The sequence below is a fragment of the Clupea harengus genome, chromosome 14 (genome assembly GCF_900700415.2).
Source record: "Clupea harengus chromosome 14, Ch_v2.0.2, whole genome shotgun sequence".
Classification (NCBI taxonomy): Eukaryota; Metazoa; Chordata; class Actinopteri; order Clupeiformes; family Clupeidae; genus Clupea; species Clupea harengus.
The window spans coordinates 1,685,134-1,712,879 of record NC_045165.1 but is presented as its reverse complement, the minus strand read 5'-3'; the positions used below and the strand labels follow the sequence as shown (position 1 = coordinate 1,712,879).

Below are 27,746 nucleotides of genomic sequence, written 5' to 3'. Positions count from 1 at the left end.
CTCAAGCAAATTGGATTCTGTGCCTCTCCTCTCTTCCTCCAGACTCTTGGACCTTGATTTTCAAAGGAAATGCTAAATGTACTTTCATCTGAGAAGAGAACTTTGGACCACTGAGCAACAGTCCAGTCCTTTTGGTTCTTATCCCAGGTAAGATGCCTCTGATGTTGTCTCTGGTTCAAGAGTGGCTTGACACAAGGAATGCGACAGTTGAAGCCCATGTCCTGGACACGTCTGTGCGTGGTGGCTCTTGAAGCACTGACTCCAGCTGCAGTCCACTCCTTGTGAATCTCCCCCAAATTCTTGAATGGGCTTCGTTTCACAATCCTCTCAAGGCTGCAGTTATCCCTGTTGCTTGTGCACCTTTTTCTACGACATTTTTTCCTTCCATTCAACTTTCCAAACGTTCTGCTTGGATACAGCACTCTGTGAACAGCCAACTTCTTTAGCAATGACCTTTTGTGTCTTACCCTCCTTGTGCATGGTGTCAATGATCGTCTTCTGGACAACCGACAAGTCAGCAGTCTTCCCCATGATTGTGTAGCCTACTGAACCAGACTGAGAGACCATTTAAAGGCTCAGGACACCTTTGAAGGTGTTTTGAGTTAATTAGCTGATTAGAGTGAGACACTATGAGTCTTCAATATTGAACTTTTTCACAATATTCTAATTCTCTGAGATACTGAATTTGGGGTTTTCATTAGCTGTCAGTTATAATCATCAAAATTACAAGAAATGAACACTTGAAATATATCAGTCTGTGTGTAATGAATCTATATAATATATGAGTTTCACTTTTTGAATCGAATTACTGAAATAAATCAACTTTTTGATGATATTCTAATTTATTGAGATGCACCTGTACATCTGCAATAGTCCATCTTAAACGGCGTTGAAATGGTCTAATGCCGGGATCAGACTTAACGATATTTCTGTCGTTCACGATTGTCAGACCCCGTTGTAGTTTGTCAAAGCTTGTTGATGCGAGAGTGACGCAAGTTCACTGTCCACTAGAAGTGTTGTGAACACTTTTAAGACGATGAGATGATAAACTATTAGCATGTACACATGGCTACCATGGCAAGAGATTCAAATGATGAAAAGCGTTGTCTTTATACTGAAAAATTCATTAAGATATTTTTAATGATCATATACCAAAGTAAGCCCAGAACAACCCAGACGGTCATACAGAACAAACATTAAAAACGAACTTCGTCACATTGCGTTCAAGTGGCCCGTACAAAAATAAGGATCATTTTACATTCTGTGAAAAGTGTTAAGTGATACATGTGCTGTGCATACAACCTCAACCAAATCCCACAACTAGGTTAGTGCTTTCAAAACCATCCAGAGAACACTCAATGTTAAGACATAATTACCGTGTGATGTTGTATACACTGCAGAAATGTTAACGACAAAACAAAAACATCAACACTTCAAACAGAAGGAAATCATTTACAAGGGTTCAATTTTATTTATAACATACTCAAAAGCCTATTTACACTTGCATCAATTTGTAGAAATGCATATTTAAAAACTAAGCCATCTTGTTTTTTTGGTGCTGAAGTCCCACAGTCCTCCTTGCTGTAAACTTTACAGTAATTTATATAAAATTAATATCTCCATTTCCTAAATTAGATCTGTTTATTCATTTGAAAAAGATCTCCACTGGTTATTCTTAAATTAAAACAGCAGGCAGCCAAGTGTCTTTCTCTAAAAACAGAAGACGGAAAAGTAGACACAAACAGAAGCGAGGAAAGGGCATCGTCCTGGGTGGTTTATTTCAAAGTCCAATCGTGAAGTCCTGAATTGACCTTTGAGGGTTGGGTTGGTTTGCGTGGGCCTTGGCCCTGTGTGTCGCCAATTAAAACTTCTTCCTCCTGGTGACGGGTTTGGGGAAGATGGCGTCCATCACGCGCTTGCGGCGCAGGTTCATCCTCGGGGCGGGCGCCTCCTTCTCGTCCTCCGTGCGCTCCGCCACCCTGCGCTGCGTCCTCCCTGCGGACGGCTCCTCGGGGGTCCCCAGGGGCGACAGCAGGGACACGGTCACCGGGGAGGGGGGCCTCAGAGATGCCTTCACCCTACAGCCAATGAAGACACAACCAAGCCTTTAACATTTGCACTGTCTAGCACACCTAAAGAGTATCAACCACTGTGTCTAGGACACCTAAACAGGATCAAGAAATCAAGATCAAGAGGAAATGACGCGGTTCTCACCTGGTTGTTCGGGTCTTTTTCGGCTGGCTGGGTTTGGTTTCTTTAGCCACTTCATCTGCTTTGTTCTTGTCCCGCAAAAATGACAAAAATCATCAAAATCAAAACTCAAAGTTCATTGGATTATAAGCGTGAATCAGTCATGCATGAACAATACATTGACTTCTACTTTATCTTATATATACACACACAGTATACATAGTGTTAACTAAAGTAAAGACATATTAAGAATCTTAAAATGTAAAAAAGGGATCCAATTCAGTAAGCATACACAGGTGATCCTTATGCCTATATGACCCACTCAGACACACTGATGAGCGGACCACAGGGTTCTCTGAAACATGGGCTGGATCAGGCGGAATGGTTCTTTGGGGATCTCCCTTCACGCTAAACGCACTAGCAGACAGGTAGGGCAACACACCTGGCTATCGGAGTGGGACTCCGTGGCGTCTGGAACTCGTCGAGTGCGGGTGACCGGTGCAGGGGGAAGCACCTGAGGCAGGGCAACACCGTTCTCCTCCACGTCATCCACTTTCCTCCCTGAGCAGCAGACACAGAGATGATGGTGAGAAACACAACCATGTCACCCTTACACATTCAGAACAAACACGCGGTAGGACATGTCATTCAAACAACAACTATGAAGGCTCTCATGATTAAGATCTCATTATAATAAAGTATACAACATCTTTTGAATAATGCTGTCAAAATTAACATGTTCCTTTTTGAGATTAATTCTTAATATTTTATGTGAAAAGAATCCAGTCGAAAAGCAGCTGCCTGGGTTCTATTATTTCAGTACCAGTCAAAAGTGTCAAAAGTCTTTTCTACATTGTAGATTAATACTGAAGACATTTAAACTACGAAAGAACACATATGGAATGATGTACTAAACAATAAAAGTGTTATCTACCATGTAGAAAATAATAAAAGTAAAGAAAAAAACGTCTCCAAAAATGAGAAGGTGTGTCCAAACTTTTGACTGGTACTGTATGTTGGATGCATGCTTTAGCCCTTAGCCTATATATGCACTGACATGGAGCCTAGTTGAATTCACAAGCTGGCAAGTTTATTGAGCACTTCAAGATACAACTAACTCAACAGGCTGCACGTCACGTTCTAACTACCGACCTAGTCTCTTCTCCACATCTTCATCTAAACCCCCATTTCAAAAGAAGTCCCATCACACTCAACACACTACACATATTACAGAAATATGCCTTCCAAGCTGACAGTCACTTTTGATGGCCTTGATGGTATTATGTATTGTGTAAGATATTTATTTATTTATTGGAAATCTGTGGCTCAGAGGAGAGAATCTGTGTTCAAAGTTAAAAGGCTATTAAACAATTTAAATTCAAGTTACATTTTTAAATTACATTTAAATATACTTCCTTTGTGTTGATTCTATATTAATTCTGTGATTATACATTTAAATATCAAGCTTTATTATTTCAAGCTTCAGTTTTTAGATAAAACCTATTAAATCAGCAAATTGTGGAATTCATTTGTTAATTCTTTTAATCGACTGATGGCACTACTCTGAAAACATCTTCTAAAAAGTTTCACTCAGAATCAAATAAAAAAGTCCATAACAATTCAGAATACATAAAGCTAGGCACCATACACAACCTAATTCCTAATGTATTGATCCTCACCTCGTGTCCTCCTCATTGGCGTGAAGCTGAAAGAGTCTGTCTGTGCGGAAGCTTCTGGCTCGGGATCCTTCTTGGCCCGTGTGCGTCTCCGACTCTGAGTCCAGGCGGGATCCGTTGGCTCAGCCACGACGCTGGCGTCCGCGTCCACCTGGTGGCTCACGCCGCCGTCCTCCGACTCGACCACTGGGGTGAGGGGTGCGGCTGCCTGGGTGGGCCTCCTCTTGGCACGGATGATCTCCGTCACGGCGACCCCCGCCCCGGCCACCTCCCCTCCGGCCTCCTCCTGGAGTCTCTCCATCAGAGCGTCCCCTAGTGGTGTCCCTGGCACCAGCTCCACCGTCGTGTCCATGATGGTCTGCTCCTCCTTCTCATCCTCGTCCATGTCCTTCCAGAGGCGGCTCCTGGTGAGGCGGCGCACCGCGGTGCCGCTGGGAAGTGCCGCGTCGTCGGGAATGTCCGAGGCCACTTTGGCCTTCTCGGCGGTGTTGGCCCTAGTCTTCCTTCTGCTTCTGGGCGGCGTAACGACAGCCTGACTGGCCACGGTGGTCTCTCCCGATAGCTCCTGGTAGCTGTCCAGGGCAAAGCTGAGGCTGATGCCTCGGGTTGAAGCTCTGGTCACCCTGCCGGGGCTACTGGAGGCCGATCTGGGGGTCTCCTCAGCCGGCTTCGCCTCCGGAACCACAGCATGGGCTTTGGGAGCCTCCAGGATGATGGTGGTGTTCCGCGTCTTTCTGGCACTCCGTCTACCAGTCTCCAGCACCTCAACGGAGGGCTGTTCGCTGGCGGTCTCGTCAGGGTCTGCCGAGCTCTTAGTTCTCCTTCCGCCCTTCCTTGGAGTGGCTTTCTGTGGAGTCTTTTTGTTGGAAGCTTCGGGTTTGGAGTTAACGGTTCTGTCTGCTGAAGAAGCCTCCTCTTCCTCCTGCGCCGGCTCCGTCCTCCGTGTTCTCCTCCTGGGCGTCACGGCGACCTGGACGTCGGGCAGCTGTCTGCCGCTCCTGGTGGCGCGGCGTGGCGTGGAGGGCACCTGGGCGTCAGCCTGCTCCTCTGCCCCCTCATTGGCCGAGATCTCCTTCTCTGTTAGAAGGAGAGGTGAGGGGAAGGTCACGTGTTTCCTGCGGCTGCTGCTGGTCGTCCTGGCGGTGGTGGGAGGGACTTCATAGGTAGTGTTTGCGTTCTCTGTGGCAGCAGGTTCACTCTGCCCTGTGCTCTTCTTCTCCTCCACCTCAGCAGCGGAGCTCGAGACATCCTCTTCCTCTTGTTTTTCAGGAACATCATTAGCGGACGCCAGTGGCGGCAAAGTCTCCTCAGCCTCGGGCGCACTTTCCACCTCCATCTGATTTGGTTCCTGCTGCAAGTCTTTGTTCAGTTCCTCAGTTTGTTTCTCCAGAGGCGGCACCACGTCCATCTCACCAGGACACTCGGCCTCAGCCACCGGTGCCTCCACGGAGTCCTCCGTACTGGCGATGTGTTCCTCGTCTTCAACCACCGAGGCTTCTGCATCTTCAGACTGCTCAGGTGTGTCCTGCGCCTCCTCCTCCGCTGCCTGCACCACCTCCGGCTCAGGGGTGTCTTTCACCTGCTCGGCATCCGTCTCTTCAGCGGAGGCAGGGAAGGCAGGAGTGTCAGATGTGTCCTCGGGCATCTCCAAGTCCTCAGACATTGGCACAGTCTCCTGAGCTTCCCCGTCCTCCAGTTCCACCGCAGCCACCATCTGCCGCTCTACTTCCTGTGCGGGCACTTGTGGGGGCACCTGTGGGGCAGGTGTATCCACCTGCTCTTGATCTGTCAGCTCGGAGATTTTGGTGTCTATGCTCATCGCCTGCTGCTCTGCGTCCTGAGGTAGTTTCATCAGCGGCATCTCACCACACGAGTCAACCTCTTCCCCAGCCGGAGGCTCAACCCTCTCCTCCTCCTCCTCCTCGGCCTGAGCCTCAACCATCTCCTCCATGGCCTGAGGCTCAACCCGCTTCTCCTCGTCCTCCTCCTCCTCCTCGGCCTGAGCCTCAACCCTCTCCTCGGCCTGAGCCTCAACCCGCTTCTCCTCGTCCTCCTCCTCCTCGGCCTGAGCCTCAACCCTCTCCTCGGCCTGAGCCTCAACCCGCTTCTCCTCGTCCTCCTCCTCCTCGGCCTGAGCCTCAACCTCCTCCCCGGCCTGAGCCTCAACCATCTCCTCCCCGGCCTGAGACTCAACCTTCTCCTCCTCCTCAACCTCCTCCATGGCCTGAGCCTCAACCCTCTCCTCGGCCTGAGCCTCAACCTCCTCCCCGGCCTGAGCCTCAACCATCTCTTCCTCCTCCCCGGCCTGAGACTCAACCCCCTTCTCTTCCTCAACCTCCTCCATGGCCGGAAGCTCAACCCCCTTCTCTTCCTCAACCTCCTCCATGGCCTGAGGCTCAACCCTCTTCTCCTCGTCCTCCTCCTCCCCAGCCTGAGGCTCAACCCTCTTCTCCTCCTCAATCTCCTCCATGACCTGAGGCTCAACTCCCTCCTCCATGACCTGAGGCTCAACCACCTCATCCTCCTCCTCAGCCTCCAGCATTAGCGAGAAGCCACCAGCAGGAGTCGCTGTGGGGTCGGCCTGCATGACTGTGGCCAGGGCCCCTCCATCCAGCAGTTGCTGGGGCTGATGGGAGTTGGAGTCCATGTCTGTGTCCTCAGCCAGCTCCAGCGGGACCAGGAGAGTGGTGGAGGGCTTGAGCTCAGTGTAACACACCCCCTCCCCTTCATCCTCATCCAGGCCCCCAGAGCCCAGGCCGAGCATCACCACCTCCTCATCCTCATCTTCCTCCTCCAGCATGATGCCATGCTCCACCTCCTGGGGGAGGACAAGAGAAAAGGAGATCAATCAACAACAAAAATACCAAATCAAAACTTTATTTGTACGGCCTTTCATACAAGGAGGTAACACAATGCGCCTCACAGAAGGAAAAATGGGGGGGGGGGGGGGGGGGGGGGGGGTTACAGCTTAAATCTAGTTTATTAATTACAGAACCTCAGCATTACTTCGCTAATTAAGGCATTTATCTGATGTAATCATCTTATTTACAGCACTCCTGTCATCTTCTGTTCTGTTCCGCCAAAGAGAAAACAGACCATAAATATCTTCTCACAGTAGGAGAGGAAATAATGGTTGAGAGTGTGAGCGTACCTGAGCCTCGGGTGTGATGAGTGAGAGCACGGCGGAGGACTGCTCCTGCAGGTACTGGGCATGAGGCGGCTGTAGCGGCTCCAGGTACAGGTGAGCAGGAGGGGGGCGATGACGACCGTTCCCCTCCACCTCCTCTATAATTTCCACCTCGCTACCAGAGTCCTCCTCCTCCTCCTCTTCTTCATCATCATCGTCGTCGTCCTCCTCTTCCTCATCCTCGTCGTCAGACTCATCCTCTGAGGCAACGCTGGAGAGATCCTCACTGTCGTTCACGCTAACCACAGCTATGGACATAGAAAACAAACTTGTATCATCATCTCATAGCCATTAAGCAGAGACCAGCTTTGATGAAACTCAACAGCCACAATAAACCACCAAAAAAAAAAAAAAAAACCTGAATTGAAATAGGTCTTACTCCTTTCTAGTTTAACGGCGGATAAGATTCCGAGTGACCCATTACATCATTCCTTTTGTCTAAAAGTGAATGGGCTCTCCTCAGTGGTAAATGGCTGGAGACAGATACTAAGTGACAGAAGATAACGGGAGCTTACAGGGGGCGCCTGATGTAGTGGGCTCTGAGGAGGCCACAGACTTCTGCGTGGTCAACACCTGGACATCAGCGGACACTGGGGGGGCTTCTTCCTCCTCTTCCTCCTCCTCCTCCTCCTCTTCTTCTTCAGGCATCTCATAAACAGGATCACTATATGACAAATGCAGTCAAGTTTCATGAATCAAACGCAGTCAAGTTTCATAAGGCCAAACCAAGGTACCAATACCTCAGACCAAAGCATAAGGTTTTATAGTCTCTGTACCTGTTGATGGAGGTCCAGTTCTGTGTTGGTGAGCGTGGAGGGGACAGATTGTTGTCGAATAAATGATGTTCCACATATGCATCAAGATCCAGATCTAAGGATAGAAAGACAACCTCACATTTACAACAATGAAACGATTGGGAACACTTGTAAAGTATTAATAGCAGGATACCACGTTTTTGTGTTGCAAAGGCAGATGTAAGTTGATTCCATTAGCATTAAATTAGCCTGACACAATAGACTGTGTGAACTGCGTTGTTTTTTCTTCTTCTCCACAAATGAAGACTCCAGAGGCCTAAATGCTCCCCGTCTTCATCTGCCATTGCAGTATGAACTGCCCCCAGCCGTGTTCCGTTCTCACCTGTGACGTTCTGTCTGTTGGTGACACTCTCCTCCACGGCCACCTCCAGCGTTGGCGCGTGGTTGGCCTGTTCGGTAGGTCCAGGTTCCTGTTCGTGATTGGACTCTACTGAGAGCAATGGCTCAGGGAGTACATCAGCAGCTGATACACACACACCGACGAGTTCCTCTGCTTCACCGGAGTTCACCATCACCTCCTCATCCAGTAGGTCAGGCTGAAGAAGAGGCTCTGCAGGAGCGACAGGCATCTCGGCAGCTGCCGTTTCCTCCCACTCCAGCGTCTGCGTAACCCCAGGCTGGTGCCCAGTTTCCTCCCACTCCAGCGTCTGCGTTACGTCAGGCAGGTAACTAGTCTCCTCCACCGCCACCTCCATCTCTCCGCTCGGCTCTGATGTCACTTCCTGAGCTTCAGGTTTACATTCCTCAGAGTCCTCCTGGATCATCTCCTCCTCCTGGATCATCTCGTCCTCCTCCGTCTCCTCCTTCTCCTCTGTGGGCAGAGCGTGTTCCTCCTGAGCGACCGCAGGAGCCTCCTCTGGAAGGGTGTCTTCCAACGAGGCGGCTTCTGGCGCAGCGACAGCATGCCTCACCACGATCACCTCCTCGTCCACCTCTTCCTCCCAGATCAGCTTGGGCATGGGATTCTCCAGCAGGTCCTCGGGCACTGGGGCGTCGTGGAACTCCAGAGTGGACTCCAGCGACTGGTTGACCGAGGACACGCTGGTCTCGTGTCCCAGGCTCGGCCGTCTCTCCAGCGTGGGGAGGACAGAGGGGACGTCTCGGAAGGAGGAGGAGGAGCCACTCTCAGACCCAGCCCGGTCCGTGTTCTCGCTGGCCTCCACCACCACACGCTTCCCAGCCGGAGGGATGAAGGTCACAAGCGGCTCTCTCTCCTCCTCTTCCTCCTCTTCGTACGAGTGGACGCTGGACCTCTGGGACAGGCTGACCTCACTGTCACCCACAACCTGACGAGGGATTTAAATAAAAAAAATTGTCATGATTGGATGACAGACAACAAAAAATAATAAGACATTAATAAACATTAACATTAATAACTTAATTTTACTTGTCTCACATATAGTATCTATACATGCTCTCCTTGGGCATCTATGACCCATGATGTATGCTGACAAACAGTAATAAATATACACAGATGAAAAAACATATAGACTACAGAGCTTATAAAACATGTTCCATTTCTCCTGCTCGTAGCACTCGAGTGCATTACCCCGTTGCTCCAGGGAGCTGGGTCCTTGGGCGAGTCGGGGCTGGGGGCCTCCTCGATGAAGGTGATGCGGCTCTCTTTGGGGCGCAGGGGCGGCGTGGTGGAGCGCCCGGGGGAGGCCGAGGGGGTGGCCACAGGGGTGGGGCGAAGGCTGCTCCGCAGGATGGACTGGGGGGTGAAGCTAGAGAAGACGGGGACCGATGCAGCCAAAGCACGAGCTCTCTGGAAAACAAACAACCAAAGAATCTTTTTACAAACGAGGGAGGAAAACAACAACAACCACCACCACCACCACCACACCAGGAAACAGCACAATTGCTTTATCTATAAGGAGATAAATATAATATAAATTATTGTATTTGACGTAAGGTTTTTATCCAATATGCATTTGAGGTAGAAGACAATCCAAGCACGAAGCTGTTAATGGAGCCAAGAAAAAAAATCTGGTAGTAGACATACACAACCGGCAGCTTAAAGCCATTTTGATGTGAAGCACATTTTGTGAGTGAGAAGTGAGCGCGTTCACATGACTGTTACCTTGACGACCTGAGGGGTCTGCAGCAAGTTGAGCTCGGGGGCTCTGGTGACGCTCTTGGGTGCGGCCCACGTGCTGGAGGTCCTCGGGGGGGTCTGAGGCAGGCGGTGGGGCTCAGGGGTGTTCTGGCAGGAGGGGTGCACCATCAGATCAAAGATCCTGTACAGAGAGGGGCTTTAGTATACATGACCTCCAACGTGAAATACAACCTCTACGCAAACTGTGCATAGTCCTGTTACATACATGTGACCGCAACCCTAGCATGCCAGACACTAGCACTCAATGCCAACCTATGTAGCTCTTTGAATGCTACACTAAGAACTTATTAGCATCAGATTATTAAAGTCAGAGCAAGCATAAAATACACAGTAATAGCCACAGTAACAACATTCTTAAACAATATTACTCAGATGGTACCATGACTACACCGATGCTCTTTGGTGTCAGTCTGTAACAGTCTGATGTTGAGATAAGTGTGCATCACCTGGACATTCTCTTTTTGGTGACTGGGATGGGCGTGCCCACGAAGGCTTCAGGTAGATCGGTTGGGGGGCGCTGGGGGCTCGGCACAAGCACCTCGGGCATTCTGGGACTGAGCACGAAAAAATACAATTCTTTTTTTTTTTTTTTTTTTTTCAGAAAGACAAGAAACCATTTCATGAAGAAGAACGGGACAGTTTCCTGTGGAGAGTCAGGTCATGAATAAACACAAGCATTAGAGACGGGAGGCGGGAGTCTACCTCTTGAACGGAGACGACTCGGGTGTGCCGTCCTTGCCGACCCACACCTCCTCGATCTTGGAGAGGACGCTGCTGATGAAGGTAGCCCTCGTCAGGACGCTCTCAGCAGCCGACCGCTTGGCCACCGTGGACAAAGGCTGCGGTCTGGACACTGAAAATACAAAAACCACTCGGTGAGCTGAGCACAGTAACTATTAATACAGACCAATGACTTACAGTGGCATTGTATGCGAAGCTGAAGGCAACACACAAAAAGGCAGGAGAAGAAAAGTAAGGGAGCTCCAGACTCTTCAGAAAACGACACCGACTGTCATCTAGTAAATTAATACCCAGAGCAATAGCAACAAAACATAACTAAAAACTCAAGGTGAAGAGACAGCGGATCTGTAGCCATAGTATTGTGACTTGAGTGAAGCCACTGACCGTTCTTGAGCACGGTGGAGGGGAGGCTGTACGGCTTGGCCCTCTCGGTGGCCAGCCTCCTCTGGGCTCGGGGCAGGACCTTCCCATACTGATCCAGGATGGAGTTCCTGGTGTTGGAGCGCTCCTTCATCTTGGGGTCACGGTCATTCTAAAAGGAAACACAATTTCAAAGTTTAGGTTTAAAAACACTTATTTCACACACGGTCACGTACATTTAGGTATTCTTGTGTGTCTGGGCTTACCACATATGTAATGAAATGAAAAACAAGGCAATAGAAATGTGGAAAGACGGAGAGTGAGAGTGTGGATCCTCACCAGCGTGTTCATCTTGAGTGTCTGGTTGAGCTGGAGAGCGGGGACGTAGTTGGCCTGCTGCAGGTAATGCACCATCAGCAGCTCCCTGTTCTGGAGGCCTCCTGTACCCTGAAGGAACCGCTCCAGACTTTCCTACAACACGCACACACATATGTAAATATGAACTCGCATACCTTTGAAACGTGTGTGTGTGTGTGTGCGTGTGTGTGTGTGTGTGTGTGTAATTGGATGCTTTACCTCTCCATCTTTGAGCTCAACTCGCTTGTTATTTCTGCCCTTTGGTTAAAAAACGGTCTAAAAGGGCTAATTGAGTGAAATATCTCTGCACTGTTGAGATCTTACTATAGATCCCTGACAGGATATTAATATAATATAATATACACACATTATATTATATCTAGTCAGGGATCTATAATAAGAATATTTATTATATCCTGTCAGGGATCTATAGTTAGATCCATGTGAGAGATATTTCACTCAATTATCCCTTTTAGACTGTTTTTAACCAAAGGGCAGAAATAACAAGCGAGTTCAGTTGAGCTGAGCTCAGAGATGGAGAGGTGAAGCATCCCTGGTATTTGGACTATTCTGCCCCAAGCTAAGAATACTAATGCCCAATGAAGGCCTGTACAGAACCACAGGATTGTGTCTTTGGAGGGCATGATGGGAACACTAGAGACGCAGGCCCTTCCTGGAGAGAAGACTAGAAACGCAGGCCTCGTACCTGTTCTGTGAGGCCCAGAGGCAGCTTGAGCAGCTCCTTCATTAGGCCCAGCTCCAGAGTGGTCTCATAAAGGAAGCGCAGGAGCTCCTCCATGTTCAGCTTGTTGGAGTGCTGTCTCAGCAGAGCCCAGGCCTCCACCATACACCTACACACAGAGAGAGAGAGAGAGACACAGACAGACAGACAGACAGACAGACAGACAGACAGACAGACAGACAGACAGACAGAGAGAGAGAGAGAGAACACATAACTTGTTAAGATAACCCAACATTGCAGTTATATGCACCTACAAAACAACAGAGACAGGGTTGGAGGGTAGTGGTGTAGAGAAGGTGTGTGTGTGTGTGTGTGAGAGAGAGAAAAGAGTGTGAAAACAAAGGGGGTCTAACTCCCACAGCATCTTTCCAGGACCATCTCTAACGCGCTACGTACACATAATGTATAGAATATGTATAACGTCATGCAAATCCATACATGATTGATCAACAAAATCAACAATAACTTGTTCAGACTGTGCCAGTTGTAGTGGTGGAGGTAAGTGGTCAGTAATAGTGCTGAATGCACGAGTGGGTGGCTGTGTGTACCGGTTGTGCAGCAGGACGGAGAGGCAGAGCTTGGCCTCCCTGGTGGTGCTGAGCGAGGGCTTCATGACGTGCAGGTAGCGCAGGGCGATGGCGTACTGGCCCTGGCACATCAGGGCCTCCAGCACCCGCCGGTGCTGCCACGCCCACAGAGAATGACTGGTGGCAGGGTGCAGCAGCAGCTCCAGGGAGTTCTACACAGAGGGGGACAGATGGAGGCGAAGGGCAAAGAGACGGAGAGAGAGAAAGGAGTGGAAGAAAAAAAAAAGAGATGAGGTGAAGGAGGGAGAGAGAGAGAGAGAGTCAGAAATATGCTGACTGTCTCTGCAATTCTGCAAGTTTTGTGTGAAAACCACAGTCCAACCCACACACCTCCTCGGAGGTGGCCATCTAGTGTGAATGAATAGTTCCAGTCCGTTCCACTGGGACAGACTAGTTCTTTATTACTGTGGAAATAACACTCTAAAAATATATTGCACAGATGGTCTAAAAATAAAATCCTCATTTCACTCCCTCTGTTTCTGGCAGAAATTAAATGAACTCAACTGGGCTCGCCGTGAAACTACTGGGAAGACAATTAAACTGAGCCATCACAGGAGATGGCCTGGGTGTTGGGTTTCGATCAGCAATTTGGTGTGGGGCTGTTTGAAGTAAGACATACATGTCTAAATGGGACTGCATTTATATAGCGATCTTCTACTCTTAGAGGCACTCACAGCACTTTACAGATGGAGGCCTCAGACATCTACCCATTCACACACACACACACACACACACACACACACACACACACACACACACACACACACACACACACACACACACACACTGATGGTGGAGGCTACTGTCTAAGTTGCCAACCTGCACATCGGGAGTGGTTGGGGGTTCAGTGTCTTGCTCAAGGACACTTCGACAGTGCAGGGACCGGCATTTAAGATTTAGTTTAATAAGTATATGCCATAGTCAATAATTCAATGTATCTTATACTTAGTTTTAATTCTTACTTTTATTTGGGACTTAAGTTAGAATGTAATCATTTCTGTTTAGAGAAGAGTTATCCTGAGAGAGTGTATTGAACGTGTCAGCAAATGGCTCAGAGACTTGTGTCTGCAAGACCTCATGAATAGACGGTAACACCCCTTAAACTCAGTGTATTTAGCAGACATTCCTTCAAATGGAAAATCAGATAAGCTTAGGTGAAGCACTGAGTGAAATACCATCAACACTTGGTGGGGACGAGTCGGGATCAAACTACCAACCTTCCGATTGCTAAACGACTCCTCTACCTCCTGAACCACTATCGCCCCCAACATGTCTACAACGGGCAGTGCTGGCGATACACACCTCGTGGTCCCGATGGTCCAATAGCCACAGGCCCTGCACCAGCTTGACCAGGCCAATGGGAATGGCAAACGCGGTGGGGAAGGACTCTACCGAGGAGCCGCTCTTATTCGGGAAGGAATACATGACATCCAGCAGTAAATAAATAACCTGAGGCACGGGTTGAGGAAAACAAGAGGAGTTTATGACATAAAACCAGTCGTCTCTTTTCTCATGTGGGAGCTCAATTTGTCTCATTGGGAAAACATTTAAAAAGATAATTTCTATAATTTCTCATTTAAAAGGATACAATGGCATGTTTGGAAGATTCTTCCATGTCCTCCAAGAGGTAAATGTCCAGCAAGGCCTGCAGTGAGAAAAAAGAAAAAACATCAGCAAGTGCCACCATCCTGAGATCACAACCAACACTTCAAAATGGCCGCCGACACAAACCTGACCAGAACAGGGCTAGATCTCCTAAAGGTTTAGCTGCTATACATGTTTAGTGTGCATCTGGAGTGTGGTATGAAATATGATGATATATGATAGGGGTCTTACATGTAGTGAAAGAGGTGGGTACTGCCCCGTTCCCCCCTCGTCCCTTTTCCAGAGGTCAGCCAGGCGCTCCCCACATTGGCCCACCAGGGCGTCAATCATGAGGCAGTCAGCGTTCCATTTGTCCCTGTGGAACACCAAACCATATATAAAGGTTCCGCCCTGCAGACAGACTACTCAACTCAACATACTTGGACAAAAACTCTTAAGTTGACCAAGACTGCTTAAAAAAAAAAAAAAAAAAAGACCTTCACCTGGTTCCTGCACTTTGTATTAGAACTTAGCCAACCAATTACGTTGCAAACATTAAACCACATTAAATACATTATCCTAAATCATGTTTGATTCAATGATCTACTCTTTAAAGCAGAGCTCAGAGCTGTGAGTTGGGCCATATAGGTTCTTATTTAGCGAGTCTTGGTCTTTAAAGCAGAGCACAGAGCTGTGAGTTGGGGCGGTCTGGGGTCTTATATAACAAGTCTTAGTCTTTAAAGCAGAGCACAGAGCTGTGAGTTGGAGCATTTGGGTTCTTATTTAGCGAGTCTTAGTCTTCAAAGCCGAGCACAGAGCTGTGAGTTGGAGCATTTGGGTTCTTATTTAGCGAGTCTTAGTCTTTAAAGCAGAGCACAGAGCTGTGAGTCTTACTTAGTGAGGCGCTGCAGCTCCTCTCGTCGGCCGGTGTAGTAGTTCCTGATGATGGAGTAGCTGTAGAACGGCCTGGAGATCTGCAGAGCATCTTCATCATCTGGGTTAGAAATGTGGAACAGTGTCAGACACATACCTTCAACCAAGTGTACACTTCCATAGTGACAAGTGAGTAGTGATGGCTGTGTGCTTTGAAGCAACACATTTTTCATCAGGACATGAACATGTTAAAAGGACCATTTTAGAGAGAAAGAGGGGAATTAAGCGGTTACCTGATCCTTCAGGGAGAAGGCCGGTCCGACAGAACCACAGGACCACTTGTGAGTATTGCGCAATCAGACTGGACACCAGGTTTTTGTTTATGAGGCCAACCAGACCTGTATAGGGGGCAAGTTGTGTTATGACCAATGTCAACACTGTATGATATGACTATACACACATACACAAATAAATAATGAATATAATACATATGCTAAAACGTATGAAAGGAATCAGTCTACAGCAGGAGTTCACAGTAAAGAAGAAGCCTATGCCAGAGCTACTGTAAAGGCAAATATAAATAAATGTAACCACCACAAAATCGCCAACCTTCCTAACAATAACTGTGAACACATCGTGACTGTGACTTGAAGGTCCAGTCTGTAATTAGGGTATTAATATTTGAGCACAACAGCCCTTCAAATTACACCCCTCCATTCTGTGTTCCTGAAGCAATGAGTTGATTGGCTGGATGAGTGTACAGCTCGGCAAAAAGCCACTTTTGTACGAAAACGATTGTTTTGGGGACACACAGAATGGACAGCTAATGGACCGCAAGGACCAATTAGCTGAATTAGGGGGGAGGGGGGGGGGGGGGGGGGGAGTCTATTTGATTTGTGCATTTCTGTATTTGAATCACAGACTGTACATTTGAAACATGTGCCATATTGAGCGCACAGACACTGCTGTAGAGTCTATGTAAAGCCCTGTGAGTGGAGCTGCGGGCGAGCGAGCGAGCGGGCGGGCGGCGGGCACCTTTCTGGGTGATCTCCTGGGCCTGACTGAGCAGGCAGTGGAAGATGGTGCTGAGGTTGCCCAGCAGGCGCTGGCTGTGCTGCAGCAGCTGCAGGGTCTGGGGCTCCGTGAAGTTAGACGAGCTGTCAAAGAGGGGCGCACCTGGACAGACAGACAGACAGACAGGCAGACAAACACAAACAAACAGACAGGCTTACATTTCACTCAGTCTGGGAAAGAAATAGTCTGCTTATGTTCCAGTGGGCAAAAGGGAAAAGGGCAAAAATAAATAGACAAGTGAGATTGTTTAAGAGGTTCTGAGTAATACCGCAGCTATGCTCCAATGTCAAACAAATACCATGTGGGCAGATGAGTTGCGCTGGAATGCTCAATTTAGCACATTTAGATTCAAAACATCTGGCCAATACAAAAGAACTCAGGCCCACTAAATCAGCGCAGCGGAAGAATGTTTGATAGAATCTTGCCATCAGAAAGAGTCAAACTCATGGACGTTACTCCTCTCCGCTTCAGAAGCGGGAACAAATGGGGCCAACTTAAATATATATATCAGGTGAATGTTTACTGCTATGACGACGTGAGCGCCAGACCCAAGGTTGCTCATCTCCCACTTCAGTATTCCCTCCCTTTCTATAAGCCTAGATCAGGTGCGTTTGTGTAGGGAGCTGCAGAAGATTTATCTTGTGACTCACAGATGCCATCCAGTTCCTGTTTGGTGTGGACTACTTTGTCCCAGGCCCATTCCAGAATATATCGTAAATTCGTTGCCGACCCTGGTTGCTCTGAAAACACACACACACACACACACACAAAATTATACTTGCACTATTATATTAGCGTAAACTCATCTTTGGCAAGAAGGATGAAGGGCAACCCTGTCTACCATTTGTGTTCAAATACACTGAGTTTATTTCACATGTAAGCCTTTATCCCTGCCTTCTGTAAAGCACTTTGCATACCAGGCACTGGATAAACAAAAGCTGATTATTCTAGACCCATAGTCCTCACCCTCAGCAGTCCACTGCTTTATGCATCCAGTGATCAGGCCGAGAGAGCTAGTCTCCACCGCGGTGGACAAGATGGCGTCGAGCTGCTCCTCCTGCAAAAACACCACCACAACACATCACGTCAGACACGTCAAGCAGCTTAGAGCAAGCAGCAAACAGGCGAAAACAAACAAGTATCGGCAGAAATAAACACATCACGTCGAGCAGCTTAGAGCAAGCAGCAAACAGGCGAAAACAAACAAGTATCAGCAGAAATCCCTTCTGCCACCTGCTGCCACTACACTCTAAGCGCTCCGCACACGATGATGTCAGTTGTTCCACCACCTGCAGAGTGGAGGAAGGGAGAGGGAGGGGGAGGGGTGGCGGTCTCACCTGAGACAGGTTGGAGGGCTGGACGTCGGCCAGACGCGGGGACAGCAGGCCGGACAGCAGGCAGCGGGAGTATCCGCTCGAGATGCTCTCGCTCAGCGTGGGGGCGGCCTTCTTCAGGTAGCTCAGGGTCTACAGGGATGATGACGACAGCCGTGTTACAACAGGGCTCTGGCAGGGCTAACACACACTCGTCACTACGGCCCTGTCTGAACTCTGGAGGCAGTTCATGGTCCAGGGCTGTACCAGGTCATAGAGAATAAGCATCACAGAGAACATGAAACCTACCTCCTTCTGATGACCAGAGCAGGTTAAGTGTACAATTCCAGAGTTGAGCAAGCAGCTTGCATCTAGGAAGAAAAAGAAACAATGCAAAGAGAATGAGTGTCACAGAGTCCGTATGAATGCTCAATGCATATGTTTACCGACACACACACACACACACACACACACACACACACACACAGGTTTTCGTTAGCTGGTAATAACCAATTTTTGCCTGGTAAAATGTATTAAATAAATAAAATAAATAAATAAAACCATAAATTAAAAACTTGCTGGTCAAAATGTCCAATAATAATGCTCATACAAAATATGGCTATAACTATCCCTAAACAGGACATGTGTGTTTTGACAGCGAAACAGTACATTATAATCAGCAGCCGCACCTATCAAACGTGACCAGCGAGTTTCAATTCTGTCCAGTAACATAATTTCTGGACACCGGATTGGCAAGGAAATTCTTGTGGAAACCCTGACACACACACACCTGTACGCCATTCTTCCAGAATGCACATATACCCATCATAAGCACTCATCAGAGGTGGTGTTGGCCCCACGGCCACTGCTCACCAAAATTGTATGTGGTGGGATTGAAGAACTGTTCGGGTGGAGGGCAGGTGAAGGGCAGACCTCTGCTCAGGCTACGCTCATGCACCAGAACGTCCAGCAGGGGGCTGGAGACGGCCATCTCCACCACCGCGTCCAGAGACCACACGGCAAAGTAGGGACAGCTACGCAGAGACTCCCCTGCCCTGCTCAACACAAAACAGCAGGGGTGCTCAGAACCAGTCTCTGGCTTCAACAGGCATATGAGGCGTCCTTCATCTTTACAAAGCACAGCCTGCATGCCATTTTCTTTGAGGCACAATAAACAGTGATTCGTTGACGAACAGTGTGACTTAATTCAGTTGAATCACTCCTTAATCCACATAATAAATATGTAAAAGATAATTAGCAGAAAAACTGTTTGATGCACGCCTTGAGAACTGATCCCCCTGTTTCTGATACCCAATGCTACCTGAAGGTATTTTATTATACAAACTAGAAAATGATTTCAGCTTTGAGTAATACTGGATATGAATACGACGTACAGTATATTTGTCAGTGGTTGTCCTCGTCATATTTAGCCACCTATCCCATCCCCGTATGAGAGAAAAAAGGGCCCACCTCAGAGAATCAGGCATCTGTGCGTGGTACCATCTGTTAATATCGAAGACACCGATGTATGTGGATGGCTTGGCCTGCCCGTAAGCCTTGACCTGCCAGCTGAATATGGACACACTGGTGTCTGGAGAGGCCACTGGAAGGAGAGATTACAGTAGTTAGACACGAACCGTTTTAAAACTACCTGCATGCTACAAAAGCCACATTTATTTCTACGTAAATGTTTAATAAATTTGCAGCGCCGAACCTTCGTTCATGCTGTCGTCGCGGTCGGGGTGGTGGCGGAACTTCTCGATGGTCTGACAGCTGAGCAGGCGTGTGTTGGTGGCCTGAGCCCGGAGGGGAAAGGCGGTGGCATTCAGGTCCTGGCTGTAGCGCTCCTCACAGTACTCTAAGCCCTGAAACACACATGGTTACTCAGCGGGAGAGATCATCACGTGATCAGACAGAAAACGCACAGTGCGCTTATGAGGACATAAAGGTCCCCTAACAAGAGAGCATTAGGAAGAACAGCTATAATGGAACAACAGAGCCTAACAGGGTCAAACTGGCATTATAATATTACAATGGCATTACTATATAGTGATGTGTGCTATAGGGGAAGAATAGGAAATGAAAATTGTGCGTACCATGGGAAAGATATGGATGCTAAATGAAGCAGGGGTCAATTACCTCATACAGAATCTTGCCCGAGGCGAGGCACTTTCTCTCTCCGAAGGCCAACTGCAGCAGGTGGAGACTCACAATGTCTCCTTCCCTGCAGGAGGGAAATAATCACATGTTAGGAGACTGGGAATGAGTGTGAGGGGAATGTTAGAGTGCAAGTCAGTCAGGGTGTGTGTGTGTGTGTGTGTGTGTGTGTGTGTGTATACTGCAGGGGATTAGAAGGGTAAAGAACAGTTGAATGTTATTACCAGTTTCGACACGAGTTCAATGGGTGTGTGTGTGTGTGTGTGTGTGTGTGTGTGTGTGTGTACTGAGGGGGTTGGATGGGGGTGAAACAGCAGTGGCAGTTAACTCCAGCTAGTACAAATAATGGGGCTTCTCTATGGCTGAAAGCCAGCTCATCTAATCCCCCACTGCCGCCCCCAGAGCTGCTGCGGATGACTAATGCTGCGGAGGGAGAACTCACAGGTCCTGAGCCGACTGCACAGCCCACAGGTAGCAGCAGTTGCGGGGGTCGTTCTCTGGCTCCTGGAAGGTGAAAGCGTACACAGGAACCCTGCCCCCCTCCAGCTGAGAGTGATACCTGCAAAGACGTGTGTGTGTGTGTGTGTGTGGTTGAGACAGTCATCAGATACTGGACAGAAGTAGACAGGTCTGAAAGTTTGACCAAGGTAAACTACAGATTATAAAGCAATGCCACCAAACTACCTTCACCCAGTTAAACTGAGCTGAATTTAAGCAAGCCAACAACAGCAAATAGGTTGTAAAAGACAAACATTATTTTACAGTTACAATCAGATACAGGAAGACGACTTAGGCTTTCCCAGATATTTCCACGTAAAAGGGGCAGGACACACTAACACAGCATTAAAGGGGAGGTACACACTCACACAGCATTAAAGGGGAGGTACACACTCACACAGCATTAAAGGGGCAGTACACACTCACACAGCATTAAAGGGGCAGTACACACTGAGGCACTCACTCTTTCTTGAGCGACTTCATGTTCCAGAGCTGCAGGTACCCGTCGGAGAAGCCAACGGCCAGCTGGTTGGTGCGGGGGACGTACTGCAGGGCGGTGGCCCCGGTGCCCGTGGGGCTGCTGAGCTGCAGGCAAAGGTGGCGGCCCTGCTGCGTCACCCCCTCCCTCAGCCGCGGGATCTCCGACGGGGACTTATTCACCACCTCCAGATCTGCAGGAGCACACAGCGGGGGTCTGTTAGTCTCTGGTAGCCGTCATGTCAGCTGAGGTTTGTCAGCGGTGTCGCCAGTCACACGCATGGAGACACGCATGACGCCTCTACACTACAGAGGCCACTTCAACACTTCTGCCAAGCCACTTCCTTGCAGCATCATACTGGCATCAGTTAGTCAAGGGTGGCATCACCGTCACACTCCTAAAGACGGTGTGCCACCTGCTGCCCTAGAGATGCCAGCATCATGCTTGCCAATGTATGGGGATGCTAATGTCGTAGCAGAGATGGCATTCTCAACTTGTGAAACAACTCTTCTGAGAGATACATTTACATGTGCAAACCCAACACCTTACTATCAAACTGAGCATCTCTCGTGGGAGAGCCCGAGCACACTCCGATATCAAATTGAGCATCTCTCGTGGGAGAGCCTCACTCGAGTACACTCCGACATCAAACTGAGCATCTCTCGTGGGAGAGCCCCACTCGAGTACACTCCGGACATCAAACTGAGCATCTCTCGTGGGAGAGCCTCACTCGAGTACACTCCGGACATCAAACTGAGCATCTCTCGTGGGAGAGCCCCGACTCGAGTACACTGAAGAGGCCGGGGGCTCACCAGAGGCTTCCAGTTCACTCTGGCTGCAGGACAGGTCATCCAGACAGAGGTCCACCAGGAGCACGTGCCCGATATCCGTGACGACTGCGGCCACGCCGAAAAACCAGCGCAGGCTCTGGTGAAGGTGCTGAGTGTTTGCGCTGGCTCCTCCATAGCTCACAATGGGCTCGATGGCCGTGATCTGGAGGGGAGAGAGAGAGAGAGCGAGAGAAACACTGCATAAGACGGAGGAAATTATCGGCCGTGAATCTCGCGAGTGGAGGCACAGCTGAAGCCTAAGGGAGACGGGGAGGCAAGCAGATGTGATGATGACTAATGCGCTAAAGAGGGTTGCTTTGTTCCACTTCAAAGTGAGGCTTGGCTGATGAAGTCTATGATGTGTCGTCAAAGGCTCTTGGTTCGATGCATTCCCATCAATTCCCTCTCACAGACAAGACATCCACAGGGCCAAACCATGCTGGTTCAATTCAAACTACAACATATACTCACACCAACACTACATACACACTCAAACAAACTCAACAGATGAAACAAGGTGATGGCTCTCTCTCAGGCACACACACACACTCACACACACACACAGACACACTCACACAAACTCAACTGATGAAACAAGGTGATGGCTCTCTCTCAGGCACACACTCACACACAGACACACAAACTCAACTGATGAAACAAGGTGATGGCTCTCTCTCAGGCACACACACACACACAAATCATGTATCATGAATCAATCATTCACAAACAGCTCAACCCATTCAAACAAACATAGAAAAATCCTTCCAGGAAACAGACTTACTCTTAAAAAAAATACACAAACCCAACAACACTTAAAGACAGGAAAACATCAATCTTTAATATGCATTTCCAAACAATGTGTTTGCCTTCACAGCCACACAGGAGAACAGATCTTACTACTTAATGTGTTTTTGTCAGAGTGGCCTTCATCAGTGTCGGGAAGCAGACTCACCCTGCCGGGGATGACGACAGCCTTGACCACGCGGGAGATTCCCAGGTCGTAGAGGCAGAGCATGCTGCCCTCTGCTTCCTCCAGGCCCACCAGAAGCCCCGTCCTCTTCAGCCAGCAGAAGTCCCGCGCCGCCAGCACGTTCGGAGGGTGCTCGCTCAGGCCGCTGAAGCAGTAGGCAGAGAAACGCTCCGCCGTCACCGAATGCACCACCTCCAGCTGTGGACCATACGCCAGCCAGGCCAGGCCACTCCGCCCTATATGACATACACGCAGCGTCACACACACAGAATCACACACACAATGAGGCCTATAGTGCTTTAGGCCTTTTTCTGTTTCCACTACAATTTCATAACCCCAAGAGCATGTTCAGTAGACAGTATAAGTACCCTCCACTGCACACAGTCAAGTAAGGTCTACAAGTCAATGATCTTCACAAATCTCTGCAATTACTCAGCATCTGCTGCCCATTTATTTCCAATGTTGCCTCCTCCCACACTTATTGCACATGTCACAACTCAGAGTGGTGAAATTCTACATCTCTTAAGCTATAACAACATTTCTTTTTGACGCACTCTGATAACATACTGGTAATAACATATGCACATGTATTCATTGGTCAACCACTTTACATAGCTTGTTGTGCTCCACGGTAGCAGAGCGGAGAAGAATTGAGATCTTACCGACGGTGAACCTGCCATGCAGCACCGAGTCCAGCGTGACCTCATCTTCACCCAGAGCGTCTACAGTCACCTCTGGGAAGCGCAACAGGCTGCTGGTGACTTGAGCAGCCAGGTCACGCATGCTTACTGAACAAGGGGATAAAACAAATCATTCAATTAAAAATATATATATATCACACAAACACTTCACAATACAGACAGGCACAAAAACCACACACCAACCAACCAACCAACAAACAAACACCAACAGCAAACAAACACAAAATCAATGTGCAAGCCTGCAGGTCTCCAACAATGAAACAGCAATGGAACAATGCGGTCATTGACTTCTATGCCTCGTAAAGACTTCAGAGCCCAGCAGAGCAAAGCTGCCTGTTTGCTCCCTCTAGAGCTTCCGCCACATTTACATGTCCACTGTGAAAGTCAACTACAGACAATAGGCCTTTTTTTTTTTAAAGTGGTAGGGGTTTCAGCTGTCAGCAGTTTTGAGTGCTGTTGGTTTTCATATAACAGCTGTAGCAAGTGTGCAGAGCGCTAGGCACACCAAGACACTGACTGCCCCTGTAGCTGTAACAGTCAGGTGAAGGACTGTGTGCTTAAGGCAGCGGTTAGATTCAGCTCTTTTAAATATTGATTCATTTCGAAAATGAGCCTGACAGTGCCATGTTGGTGCTTGAACTTAATTATCTAGTACTTATGTAGCAACAAAACATATTTTTCGGCAAATATCATTATGCAGGGTGTATGCTCCGCAGAAGATAAGGCTATCTACGATGAATGTGGTGGACTAGGCCGAAGAAACGCACAGGCAGCGACGTAATCGACCTGCCCTCACACTTGAGGGCAGTTTTCTTGCGCTCTGGAAAACACGCAAATAGTGCCCCCTATACAAGCCTTCTGATGCAAACGCTCTAGGATTTGAAAATGTGCCCGCGCAGATGTTGAGGAATGGCAGTCAGGACCACAAAACCTCAACGTGGCCATCAGAACTACACACACATCTGACAGCACACGCCACAACCAGACGCCAGAGCAATGTAATGCTTGGAATAATCTGGAAAATAATGGCGATGTATAGTATATACACTGTGATTACACATTTGCTTCTTGATTCTACACGAGTCAACGTTGCCAAGAATGGTGTTCTGAAGTCAGTCCACCCCTTTCTCCAAGAAGATGACTAATGTACAGTTAAAAGTCTGCCAAACATCATTTATTGTTAGACTGTTAAATGTTGCAAAAATGCAGATATGTTCATGCTTGACACATCTGGTTATTGGCCATCCAAAAAAAGAAATCGTTAGCATTAAATTGAGATTCTAGTGACACATTGCCCGTTTGGCTTCATGTGCCAGGCCCAATTTTGTTCAGCTAATGGCTATCTAGTTCATTTGGACCGTGCAAGGGGGAAAAGTGTCACACACACATCTCACATCTCATTAATGACACAAAGCCGACATATTAATAAAACTTAAGCTCTACAACAGACTAATTTCACGTCGCTAACCCAGGGAGAGTTATAAGTTAGCAAAAGGCATCACAGCTAAATAGCTATATACCGGTTTTCATGGCTAGCTCTGTTACCAGTGAAGTTAGGCAACTTAAAAAACCACCTAGCAACCCGTTACGGAAGCAGTTGTATGTTTAGGTGCCAAATAAAACCAACTGACTAAGAATTTCAGAAACAATTTGAGTTACAGCATATGTCGCTTTTGCTTTCGCTGGGGTATGTAGCTACCTAGCTTCACTATTTGCTAAAATGTGCTAACGTTAGCTACGAGGGTGACATGCCATTAGCGACACAACGCAAATTAGCCACCAAAACATCAGACACATCTTAACAAGCCCACCAATGGGTTAGCAACCGGACCGAATAACTTGCTCAAATTTACTCGTCACGGCAACACCACTTGTGCACGAATATGATGTCTTAACATTCAGTAAGTGTTAGCAGCCTAGCAATTGACTATCTCTTGGCAGGTTAAGTCAAACTTTGCATTGCTAAAGTAGACGCAAGCTGGAGAGCTAACTACCCTTGCGCTAGCTAGCTATTGCAGCTAAATTGGCCAACAACAATTCAGTGCATTTATAAACTGAGATTAAAGGCTTTTAAGTGATTCTGGGTCTGTTAGTAGACTAGAGGCCGACACAACTGATCCATTTATCTGGAAACATTATGTTTTGTTTCTAAAAACAGGGTATAAAGAAACCGGTTGGTCAAACATAACGTGGTTAGTTAGCTGTTAGACTACTAGCATTGCTAGCCTGAGTTAAGATAGCTAGCTAACGTACCTGTCTTATGTTGACGGTTTCAAAATACTGTTGACTCAAATGTGTCTTCCGACGCGACTTTTCTTCTGTCATAATCCGCCCTTCTCACATGCACATTTGCTTAATTGTATAGACTTAAAAGACGACTTTAACAAGACCAAACTACGATTTCTAACAGTGGACCTTGACTTTTCAGACTTAGCGGCTGGCTGCCCTAACCACTAGGACTTGAACGCAAGCGCCATTTCCATATCCCTGTGTAAAGTATTGCGTATAAATTTGCCGTCCAAAATCCCGTAGACGTCAAAGCGCCAGAAATAATACCGCGATATTTCAAACGATTCCTTCGGAACAACTCCATCCATTTATGGATACATTAACATTTAAGAAAATAAATGTGGAACCATTGCAAATGTTTTTACAGTAAACATTGTTTTGTTTTAGCTGATCACGTCAGATTAAAATAATAATAACAAAAGGCAGTCAAATAGCCTATTAAATGATAACGGTATATTATAACAAATACTATAATATATATATTTACATATAATATATTAACATAATATAATTAATGGGCTATTAATGGGTGTAAACTATTTGTAGTTGGGTTGAAGTGAGTGACTGTGAATGCATTTGCAGAAGCTCTCACCACTAGATGTTGCTGTGTGTACAAAACACAAGAGAGCTAGCTGCCTCTATAGGGCCATATTTCATGAAAGGTACTGTGTACTCTATAAATAGAACCTGGAATATATTGTGAAATGGATTATCATCCTAATTATCCTAATTGTTATTGTTGTGGTTGTTATTGTTTATTACATTTAATTGGATATCTTTCATTATGATAGACTGTCCTCTTCCTCTATATGGTCATTCTCTCTCTCTCTCTCTCTCTCTCTCTCTCTCTTTCTCTCCCTCTGTCTGTCTGTCTGTCTCTCATTCCCTGTTGCGCTTAGTGCCCACCTCACAGTAAGACAGTGCTTTCAGCTTATGTAAGTGTTTGCTGTCTCTCCCTCCCCCACATCCCATCCCTTCTTTGCCATTATTGTGTGGTCTTTCAGCGTTTAAAAAATATGAACTCATCTAATCTCCCTGGGATTTCCCTAACATTGCTTTCACCAGTAGTTTATTTCAAGCCCTGATTGACATCTTGCATCACGTAGACACATGGTTTAGTTACTACATGCCACGTGTGAAAGAAAGGCAGCATTTGAGGCAGCACCTGGCATTCATTTTTGTTGGTAGAATGTAATTATGTTCTAATTGTGATGGTAAAAATGCAGTTGCGTGAGTTATAATTCAAGCGATTCATCCCGGCGCATGAAGTAAAATGAGTGGGCGCAGAGGTGTGACAACTGCAGCGCAGAGTGGAAATTATGGGGTACACAAAAACGGGGGTTCGTGCAGAGCATCACAAAAGGAGGCCGACGGTGGGAAGGTGCGGCCACTGTGTGAAGGTCATCTTCTCCACCACGACTGTGGAGCAGTGATCACGCCCACAGGAGGGCAAAACTGGGTCATTTCAACTAACAAAACAAAGAAATTGAAAAGTAAACTTAAAGGATGGAAGAAGCAAGCGCCTCTTACCTCAGTTGATGGTCCAAATCAACATTGAAAACCTTTGCAAAGTAAAACACAACATTTGTATCCTATATATTACAGGGAGTGATGCTGTCTGCTGCTTGGAAGCCATACCCTACCTGCCTACTGCCTAAGGCAGCAAACAATGATAACGCTGAGGTATGAAGATCCCAAACTGACCTGGGCTAGAAGCGTGATAAGAGTGTTCTCATTAGAGCGGGAGGATATTGCTGTCTGAGGCTGTGGTGTTTGAATGTGGGGGGTTTATTCACCGCTGCAACGAGGGTCTGATAAGACCGAGGTCCTATCAGCTTCAGAGAAGAGCTCGGATTATCTCACATGGACTGAGAGCAGAAACGAGTGGAGAGGGTTAACAGACTCGAACTGTGTCATTTCAAAGGTGGAAAACACCGTGAGCAATTAAATATATATTATTTACCAATAGATTATCAGAATGATACTTTAAATATTTTTATATTTTATGCGCATACACAGTAAACACAACATCAGTAAATCATTTTTTTTTTGGTATAGGTCGACTATTTTATGATAACACGTATAATGCAATCTATGACCAGAACAATGTTTCAGTGATGTGTTTACAAGTACATTATTACTGTATGTGGGTGTGTGTATGGATGGGAGAGGAGAGTGTGTGTGTGTGTGTGTGTGGATGGGAGA

The 27,746-nt window shown here is 47.5% G+C and overlaps 1 protein-coding gene across 2 annotated transcripts; it reads right to left on the bottom strand.

The window, feature by feature from the left end:
- Nucleotides 1–1,448: 1,448 nt before the first annotated feature.
- ahctf1 (AT hook containing transcription factor 1) lies at nucleotides 1,449–25,771 on the bottom strand. 2 transcript variants are annotated; one of them, XM_031580000.2, is made up of 37 exons: nucleotides 25,506–25,771; nucleotides 23,214–23,339; nucleotides 22,534–22,787; nucleotides 21,564–21,744; nucleotides 20,737–20,944; nucleotides 20,218–20,334; nucleotides 19,758–19,842; nucleotides 19,333–19,483; nucleotides 19,089–19,221; nucleotides 18,492–18,673; nucleotides 17,928–17,989; nucleotides 17,643–17,771; nucleotides 17,272–17,362; nucleotides 16,956–17,045; nucleotides 16,267–16,407; nucleotides 15,525–15,629; nucleotides 15,253–15,352; nucleotides 14,611–14,734; nucleotides 14,363–14,419; nucleotides 14,077–14,223; nucleotides 12,736–12,926; nucleotides 12,152–12,296; nucleotides 11,428–11,559; nucleotides 11,113–11,260; nucleotides 10,690–10,840; nucleotides 10,434–10,541; nucleotides 9,952–10,108; nucleotides 9,418–9,636; nucleotides 8,191–9,154; nucleotides 7,830–7,923; nucleotides 7,569–7,717; nucleotides 7,018–7,301; nucleotides 6,202–6,684; nucleotides 3,870–5,991; nucleotides 2,633–2,751; nucleotides 2,215–2,279; nucleotides 1,449–2,078 (listed from the first exon to the last, which is right to left on the bottom strand). In XM_031580000.2, the coding sequence occupies exons 2-37, from the start codon at nucleotides 23,332–23,334 to the stop codon at nucleotides 1,862–1,864; spliced, it is 8,226 nt and encodes a 2,741-aa protein (XP_031435860.1). In that variant the 5' UTR covers nucleotides 23,335–23,339; nucleotides 25,506–25,771; the 3' UTR covers nucleotides 1,449–1,861. The 2 variants fall into 2 exon arrangements, with proteins under 2 accessions (XP_031435860.1, XP_031435859.1); XM_031579999.2 differs by having other exon boundaries at nucleotides 3,870–6,684.
- Nucleotides 25,772–27,746: the final 1,975 nt, after the last annotated feature.